The sequence below is a fragment of the Lipotes vexillifer genome, unplaced genomic scaffold (genome assembly GCF_000442215.2).
Source record: "Lipotes vexillifer unplaced genomic scaffold, Lipotes_vexillifer_v1.1 scaffold225, whole genome shotgun sequence".
In the NCBI taxonomy this organism is placed as follows: Eukaryota; Metazoa; Chordata; class Mammalia; order Artiodactyla; family Lipotidae; genus Lipotes; species Lipotes vexillifer.
The window spans coordinates 1,304,687-1,313,647 of NW_006787630.1; the positions used below are offsets into that span (position 1 = coordinate 1,304,687).

Genomic DNA, 8,961 nt, shown 5'->3' on the forward strand with positions numbered 1-8,961 from the left:
GCCCCTCGAGGTGAGGCTGTCCTTTTCCAGAAAGTCATCCGCCCAAGGAGGCCAGGCCAGGATCCTGGCGCGGGGGACTCTGGGCAGACTCAGTGCGAAGAGGGAAGACGAGGGCAACGCAAGAGGCCCCACGGGGTCGCTTCCCCACAAAGAGGGCCTCTCCCTGGGGGCCCTTTGACACTTCTGTGTGGCTCCATTAACTCTTCACCAGACTAACATGTGTCTCAACATCGACAGTCCCCAGAAAAGACACCCCCTCTCTCCTAGGCCTTGCGGTCCCCTTCATGCCACGGTCAGGCTGAGCTGGAGAACTTGCTGGCTGATGGGCAAGGGCTGGCCTGACCACCATGCGAAGGGTCTGGGGACCTGGGGGGACAGGGAATCAGGGGGAGGGGGCCCTCCGTCAGCAGCCGGGGGTTAACACACAGGGACAGCAGGAGATAAGGGGGCAGGACGAGCCACAGGGCAGCCGGCTTTCTCACGGCAGGCGCAGCATCTTTCTAGCCCCGCTGGGCATGCCTCAGCCCCAGCAGGTGCTCAGTGTTGGTGAGGACTGGATCTGGAAGATACCAAGTCCTGAGACAATGGTCTACTGAGCCTCGCCGGGACCGCGGGAGATCCAACAGATCTGTCAGCCATGTGGTCCACAAGGCACCACGTTCACACAGCGGTTGGGTGGCGGCAGAGCAGCTTTGGAACAAACAGTAAGGAAGGCCCAGCGAGGATGCCTCCGAGCCCCACGGGCTGCACTCACCTCTCATATACTCAATGGTGCCATCCAGCACAAGGTTGAGCAGCGGGTCAAACCCTTTCAGGATTCCACTGGCTTGTCAGAATCACCGAGAAGAGAAGAGAGACAGACAGGCGTAAGATCAACGGTCATCCTGGGCAGATGCGAGCTGTGCCGGGTGTCAGCACGTGAGATTGGGGTGCCCCCGCCAGTGAGGGGTCTCCCCAGCCGGATGCAGGTGTGGGAGCAGCCTCTGCAGGGACGGGACAGATGGGAGACCACAGGGGGAAGGCAAGGGAAGGGCTCCCGGACGGGGAGCAGTGACAGCGGACCCCAAAACCATCGCCACCACAACACAGTCGGCAAAATCCGCCTGCGCCTGTTTTGTAAACAGTTTAACTGGCACCTGGCCATGCTCATTTGGCAAATGTCGCCTGTGGCTTCTTTCCTGCTGCAATGGCAGGGTGGAGTAGCCGCGACAAGAGACCATCTGGCCGGCGCAGCTGAAAATATTTCCTGTGTGGTGTCCTACAGAACAGGTCCACCAGCCCCGCCTGAGGGCGACTCCCTGGCCCTCTTCCTCTCCTGCTTACCCTCCCCTGCAGAACAAAGACCGTGAAGGCACCCACCTAACGGGGTTACAGAGAGTGACAACTCCACTAACACATGCAGGCACTTGGCCCCAGCCGGGCAGCGAGCCTGCACCCGCGGGTCTGCCCTCCTCACCAGGACAGGGCGCTGCAGCAGGCGGGCAGGATGCTCAGACAGAGCCAGCGTTCCCCCCACCCCCACCCCAGTGTGGGACGGGACCCACGATGGGACGTCAGTCTGTGCTCAGGCTGCAACCGACGTCTTCATGGATCTCATTAACGTCCATGAGTCGGTCGACTTTCAGTGCATCTAAAGAGAGGCTATGCTGGGCGGGCCTGACCTGATAGGTGAGCCGTTAAAGGGATGGGCCCTTTCTGAAAAAAGAAATTTCAAAAATGAGATTTTCCTGCTGGTCTTGAAGACGTGAAGTGCAGTGCTGTGGACAGAGTCCGTGGCAGGGGCGATGAGCAGCCTCTAGGAGCCCAGGGGGTCCCTGGCCAACTCTTGGCAGAAAACGGGGACCCCAGGCTTGGAAGAGGACCCTGGGCCTGAGATGACAGGCTCTCAGAGACACTCCTTTACTGCAACCTCGTCAGAGACCTGAGCCTGAGGCACCCCGAGTCTGGAACCACAGGCACCGTGAGATAAAAACGTATGTTGTTTCAGCGTAGAAAATGAACACTAGCGCCTTGAGAAGCAAGAGCCCCATCTCTTCATACATCCCAGAGCCAGCACGCTGCCAAGTGTTTGTTAAGATTCTGATCCTCACTGCATTGGGTACCTAGACGGCAGGCGCTGTGTTTTTAGCCCTCTGAAGCTGCCCAGTCATCCACATCTCAGGGAAGGAGGGGTCCAGATCACTGTCTTACAAAATAAAGAAACTGACATTCAGAAGCAGCTGAATAAGTGAAACGTTGACCGGCTCTCACTAAGTGTCGGGAACCCTGTTAAACACGTTACCTGTGGTTTCCCTGGTGGCACAGTGGTTAAGAATCCGCCTGCCAAAGCAGGGGACACGGGTTTGAGCCCTGGTCCAGGAAGATGCCACATGCCATGGAGCAACTAAGCCTGTGCGGCACAGCTACTGAGCCTGTGCTCAAGAGCCCGTGAGCCATAACTACTGAGCATGTGCGCCACAGCTACTGAAGCCCGTGTGCCTAGAGCCCATGCTCCACAACAAGAGAAGCCACCACAATGAGAAGCCCACGCACGGCAACGAAGAGCAGCCCCTGTGGCTAGAGAAAGCCCGTGCGCAGTAACGAAGACCCGATGCAGCCAAAAAATAAACAAATAAATAAATAAATTTATTTAAAAAAAAAAGAAAAACACGTTACCTGCTTTAAACACTTTAATCTCAGTGCCACTACTGAAGTAAGTGGAATTAATAACCTCTGACAAATGAGGAGACTGAGGCTCAGAGAGGGTAGCAACTTGCCCAAAGTCCCACAGCCAGTGAGCTGGGGCTGTGCCATGGGCAGCGCTCCCTGCATAACCCTACAGCATCCTTCCTGCCATCTTCGCACCAGACTCCGACAGCAAATTCAGGGTTAAAGCCTCACAGTAACGGCATAAAGCCGCAAACTGTGACAAGTGCTACCAGGAACTTATAACAACAGGGGCCTGACCTGGGGTGGAGGCGTGGGGGTCAGGGAAAGCTTCCCAGAGCAGTCGAGAGCTCCCTGCATTACTCAGGTACAAAACGTTCATCGCGTTACCCTGGAACAACCGTGAACAAGGAGACAAGATTTGTTTTAAACAAACCCTTAAGGCAGCTTGGTGGAAACTGACCATAGGGCCGTGGTTCGCAACTGGGGCAATTCTGCCGCCCAGGGGACACTAGGCCATGTCTGGGACGTCACGACTAGGCGGCTCCTGGCACCGAGTGGGTGGGAGCAGGACGGCCCCCAAAGGAGAAAAATGCGGCCCCAACGTGAGCAGCGCGAGCCTGAGAAACCCTCAGGTACAGGACGACCCGTGAGGAGCTGGGACAGTCGCCTGAGTGAGGCAGGACCCACAGGAAGCAGAGCCGTGAATCCCAGCCACTGTAGCTTCCGGTGAGGTTGGGGACCCTTTGCGTGCCTCAGTTTCCCCACCTGCAAAAGGGGCGTAACCGTTCCTACCTGCCGGCGCCGTCAGGCCAGCACGAGTTGTCCAAGCCTAGCGCTTAAAGCGCAGCCCAGGCATCCGTTATCGGTACCGCCGCCCGTTACTCCTCGTGGACCGTGGAGGGGGCGGGCGGAGGGGCCTCACCTTCTCGGCCTCCCTGGAACTTCACTCGGATCGTCTTGTCGATGTACTTGGACAGGTCCAAGATGCTCTCCTTCTTTTTCTTCTCTTTGTCCTGCAGGGGAAACAGAGCTCTGTGAGGCGGGGAGGGCGGCCGGACTCCGCCCCGCCGGCCCTGCCAGCCCCTCCAACCCCGCCAGCGGCGCCAACCCCGCCAGCCTTGCCGCACGCTCACCGCCATCTTGCCGGCCGTGTGGCTGTGCGCAGGAGCCGCCGCCGCGCCCTTTGTACCCTGCCCTGCGCGCATGCGCGGAGAACGCAGTGCGCCTGCGCGGCGCCGTGCGCCGGGGCGTTGCTGGGAAACATCTGCCGACGCCTGAGGCTGGAACCGGGCGACATGGCGGCGGCGGCGAAATGGTGATACTTTTCACAGGAGGAATCACAGTGCTTGCCTGGAGCCTTTACTGCATGTCATCCCGGCCCCTCGCCCCCCACCCAGGCCCCGCGCAGGACCCCGCCCGGCCCGGCCTGGGGCCAGCTTAGGGGATCCGCGCCTCGCGCGCGGGCGGCCCGCTGGCCCGGGTCTCGGTCGTGACCTTGCGGGCCTGTCCCCGGCCCGTCTCCCTTCCCCGCCTGGAAGTCCTTCTCAGCCACAGCGTCACCCGCTCCCGCCCCGGCCCCTGCTGGTCCGTCTCGGGGTCTCCCACCGCCGCCGGGGACGCCCCTCTCTGGCTCCGTGGCCTTGGCCGGGGGGCTACCCCTCTCTGAGCCTCAGTTTCCCCTTGAGTGCCCTTTCCCCGTGGTTGTGGTAAACTGTCGAGCGCGGCACCCAGTGTCTGGTAGTGTCAGGAAGCGGCCAGGAGCCCAGCCCTGGAGTGGGGTCGAATCGCCGCCCCATCTTTTGCTCCCGTGACCTTGGCAAGGGAGTTTCCCGCTTTGAGCGTCCGTTGCTCGTCTGCAAAAGGAAGATAAGTATACAGTGCAGAGTCAGCAGAACGATGTAGGGGATCACGAGCGCGCAGCATGCTACTTGTTTGTCACTAAACCTTCAGGGTCTCCAGTGCTAGCGGGGGACCGACCAGGAAATGGCTGATGTACGTTGTCATAAGCGCATCTTTTGTTTCCAAAGCCTCCCTCTCCCCGCCAGGTTCCACAGCTCAGGAAATACCGCCCCCCACCCCCGCCCCGCAACAGCCCTACAGACTGGGCCGTTAACCTTGACCCTTCTGCTCCAGTGCCCCCACCTCTGCTCCAGGCGGTAGGCGTTCTCCCGTGGCCACTTTCGACCCCCTGAATCCCCAGTTCACGCTCAACACTGCAGGAGTGATCCCTTTCAAAGTGTGTCTTGTGCCCAGATGCGAGCCTTCTGGTGGCTTCCTGGCACATTTGGGAGGCCTCTGTGATCTGGCTGTCAGGAAGCTTCCCGTTTCTCTCCAGCTCTAGTGTCTTGAAGGCACTCTGCTCGCTGGTCTCTGTTTCCCTGAATTCCCCGGTTATGCTTCTGGTCTCAGCTTAGCTGTCCCTCCCTCCCAGAAGCTCTCTGGGACGCCCCCTCCCCAGCTGCTTTGCCAGCCCCCTGGGGCTCGGTAGCCCCAGCTGTTTCTCGTCCTCCAAACTGGGATGGGCTGTGCTGGAACGGGGGGCACTCACAGCCCTGGGCCCTTTGGAGGACCTTCTCCTAGCCCTTTAACTCCCCGGGGAGGAGACCGTATTCACAGCGAGACTGTGTTCTCGGGTGTTTGATACAAGCCCAGGCTTATTTCTTAACAGAGAGCCAGTTGTGCACATTGTGAGGGGAGAGCTGTGAAGTGTGCCCTTGTGCTTCTCAGTGACTTTTTAAAAACAAATGCTTCTAGTCATTCCCATTTTATACAACCGACAGTTTTCACCAGCAACTCGGATCCCATAGACTAGGGGTCAGCAAACATTTTCCAAAGGGCCAGACAGTATTTGTGGCTTTTCAGGCCACATGGCCTCTGTTGTAACTCCCAGGCTCTGCAGAGAGCAGCATATGCCCTACCCTACGTTCAGCAACCAGGCAGACACGTTACGATAAAACTTTATTGACAAACACAGAAGGTGGGCCGGATTCAGCCTGGGGGTTGAGGGATCACAGAACCCCTGCAGTGGCCCAAGGTGGGGGGCAGGGCAGGGCTGACCTGGGGTGGGGGCACAGGGCTGGGCACTGTACTTGGGGACAGCCTGGTGGGGAGAACCCGGAAGAGGGGGCTTCTCGTCCTGCCTCTGGTCGAGGGAATGAGGTTGGCCAGGCAGGGGTGGGTGGGGAGGTCACCACACTTCCCTCCCTCGAGCGCTGGTGGCAGTGCCCATGTGACCTGCAAACACGGCCTCACTGAGCACACCCCGCAGCCCATTCGGCTGTCAGCACCTCGCTCCAGGCGACAAACCCAAGCGCTGGGCAGGGGCAGTGGGGGCCCCGGTTCCTCTCCACGCCGCCAGCGGATGTGGATCAGTGGGGAGGAGCTCCCGGAGTGGCTGGGCCCCGTTACACATTCACAGAGGGCCTGGCCTTCTGAGCTGGTCTGTGCCCCAGGCCTGCTGTCGGGGCCACGGCCCCTCGGGACCCCAGCTGAGTCGGAGCACTGCCGCCTGCAACTTGGGAAGGCCAGATGGGGGTGGGGGTCTGCCCCCGCACAGACAGGCTACTGCCTGTTGTCACCGAGGGGTGCAGTCTCTGTCTCGGCCTCCGGGTGGTACAGAGGGATGGCCCCAGGAGCCGGAGTGTGCAGAGTTGGGGTCCAGTTGGACCTCTCCAGCTCCAAGAAGCCAAGGGGCTGGGGTGGGCCCAGGCCCCTGTGGGCGTGGCATGGCCGGGCTCCCTGCTCAAGGCTCTCTTTGGGACTCGTCCTCCCTCACAGGTCCCACAGCCCCAGGGAGCAGCCCAGACCTGGGCCAGACAGCGTGAGACCCGCTGGGGCTGAGGTCCTCGCGGGGGCTCCGTAGCCGAGCCCGGCCTATAGGAGGAAGCAGCCCCGGCAGGGACGCAGCCGTCCAGGCGGGAGGGGACGAACAGGCAGTGGGGACACTCGTGTGTGATACTGGTTTCTCATGTAGATAAAGCCGCTCCCAGGCCCTGGCCACCCCGCTGCCCTCAGCGGAGGGGCTGGAGTTCCAAGGACTCTGGGGCCTGCCCCTCTACCTCACTCTGAATTCACACTCGGAGCAAAGGCCCCGATGGCCCGTGTGCCCAGCCCGCCCTGTCCTCTGCAGTCAGCCAGCTGCCCTCGACCTTGCTCCGTGTCAGAGCGGGCGGGGTCCATGTGGACTCTGTGGGACCCTCCACAAGCAGCCTGCTGCCTGGCGGGCCTGGGCAGGAGGAACTTGAGGCCTTGTCGTCCTCCTGGGAGTAGTGGGCCAGGAAGCCGGGCACTTCTGCTGCCCGTGCCCATCGGGAGCGCTGCTCCACTTGCTCGGGACATGCTGGGGAGGAGGTTCTGTCAGCTGCCTGGGCCCTGCTGGGGTCGTGGTGACGCCATCTGTCATGAAGCACCCCCTGCCCAGAGCAGCCATGCCTCTTGCACCGTCCACTTGCCACGCGTCTGGGCAGAGAATGTCAAGGTTCTGACCCAGGGGTTCCCACCGGCCTGTGGCGCAGCAGGTGCTGGTCACGTGACCCGGGCTCCGCCGCCCTATTTCTGCCCTGAGCCTGCTGGTCTCGCTGGGTGGGGGCCTGTCAGGGAGCCTGGAACCTGCTGGGCTACTGCTGACTCCCCATCCCCTTCTTGCCTTATGGCAGTGGTGTGGGGCTCTCATTCTCCACGTAGTCCCGGGAGGACTCCCCCACTCCTGCCACTGGAGCCACAGGGAGGGGACCTGACACAGCCACTGTCAGCACCCAGGTCTCCCTGAGGAGGCCCGGCCCTGCCCTCCTCCTCGTGTCCCCCACTAAGATGTGACAGTCGTACCCCATCTGTGCCGTCGGAGCGAGGGGCCACCCAGGCCAGGTCGTGCTGGGGGCTGGCCCCGTGTCGGCTCTGACTGCTGCGCGCTGTCCAGGTGGCCTGTGAGTACGGCATGGTGCATGTGCTGTCCGAGACCGGGGGCCCCAAAGGCAGAGACTACTGCGTCCTCTACAACCCGCAGTGGGCCCGCCTGCCGCTCGACCTCGGCAAAGCGGTGAGTGCCGTCCAGCGCGGGAGCCCCTCCTGACCCCGACGCACAGTCTGTCTGTCTTGCTTGCCGCCCGCCCTTCACTCCTCTCCTGCGCCTCCCGAGGGCCTCTGGAGGACGGGTCTTGCGGAGAGCCGTTGAGGACGGAGGAAGGGCCTGTGCCTGGCCCTGTCTTTGGGGTCGCCCGGATGCCCTGCTCCCTGCTCTGGCCTCACTCCTCCCAGAGGGACTCAGGGTGCCCAGTGCCTGGCTTGGCGGGTGGAACGAAGGCCAGCACTCCCTCCCGCGCCTTGTGCTGTTTGTGATGGGCTCAGGAGAGGTGGGGAGGGTTCCTGAGCACACGCCGCCCTGTACCCCTCTCGTCTGCCTTGTGCTCAGGGTGGGTGTGCACACACGCTTGTGCACTGCGTGTGTTTGCGCACACGCTTGTGCACGTGCGTGTGTGTGCGCGCGCGTGTGTGGGCCTGAGACCATGTGGGCTTGAGGTGAGGCTGCGTAGGGGCGGTGGTCACTGCAGTGGCCTCCGCCGACCTGTCTCCCCGAGGATGCTGCGCGCCCTGGCTCCCCTGGAGCGGCTCACGTGAAGGCCGCCCTCCTGCAGTCTCTTCTGCAGGTGCGGGACTGGACGACCTCCGTGCTCTGCTCTCCGGCCGACCTCCCTGCCAAAGGCTTCAGTAACCAGATCCCCCTGGTGGCGCGGGGGAACTGCACCTTCTACGAGAAAGTGCGACTGGCCCAGGGCAGCGGGGCACGTGGGCTGCTCATCATCAGCAAGGAGACGCTGGTGCGGCCGGCCGCCGGGCCCCTCCTGGGCAGCTGGGGGCCCTGGGGGGGCGGGGGCGGGCCAGGGGAGACGAGGAGTCTGGTTTCCTACTTGTGGCCTTGGAGGGGCCCTGTCCCAGGGCGGTGCTGGGGTCCGACAAGGCCTGGGGCCAGCCGCCTGAGGAGCAGGTGGTGTGGGCCACGTGACACCCTCTCCTTCAGGGCTGACCAGTGTCACCCAAGCCCAGGGTTGAGAGGGAAGGGGAGCTTGCCCTCCCCCAGAGGGAGGGGCTGAGCCCGCAGGCCTGTCCTCAAGGCATTGTGACCCTCCCACCTGACACACACACAGGACTCCTCCGTCCCTTCTGGGAGAGCTGGCGCCTTGGCCTGCTCACGCTGTCAGGAGGCTTGGCAGCCTGCCCCGCCCTGGGTGGGCCTTGCTAAGCCATCCAGCCGCCCTCTCCCCTTCTCTCCCAGGTCCCCCCAGGAGGCAACAAGACGCAGTACGACGAGATCGGCAT

The 8,961-nt window shown here is 62.2% G+C and overlaps 2 protein-coding genes across 2 annotated transcripts in view; one reads left to right on the forward strand and one right to left on the reverse strand.

Moving 5' to 3' along the window:
• LSM7 (LSM7 homolog, U6 small nuclear RNA and mRNA degradation associated) overlaps positions 1–3,854 on the reverse strand; it is a 4,882-nt gene extending 1,028 nt beyond the window's left edge. The window contains exons 1-3 of the mRNA XM_007460436.1: positions 3,783–3,854; positions 3,572–3,662; positions 755–826 (exon numbers count right to left, since the gene is read on the reverse strand). Of these exons, the coding sequence (XP_007460498.1) occupies positions 755–826; positions 3,572–3,662; positions 3,783–3,854 (235 nt within the window). The remainder of the gene's footprint in view (positions 1–754; positions 827–3,571; positions 3,663–3,782) is intronic.
• A 3,728-nt stretch (positions 3,855–7,582) lies between these two features.
• Positions 7,583–8,961, forward strand: part of LOC103088742 (signal peptide peptidase-like 2B) — a 9,391-nt gene continuing 8,012 nt past the window's right edge. Inside the window, 2 exon segments of the mRNA XM_007472197.1 lie at positions 7,583–7,684; positions 8,918–8,956. Coding sequence (XP_007472259.1) covers positions 7,583–7,684; positions 8,918–8,956 — 141 coding nt within the window.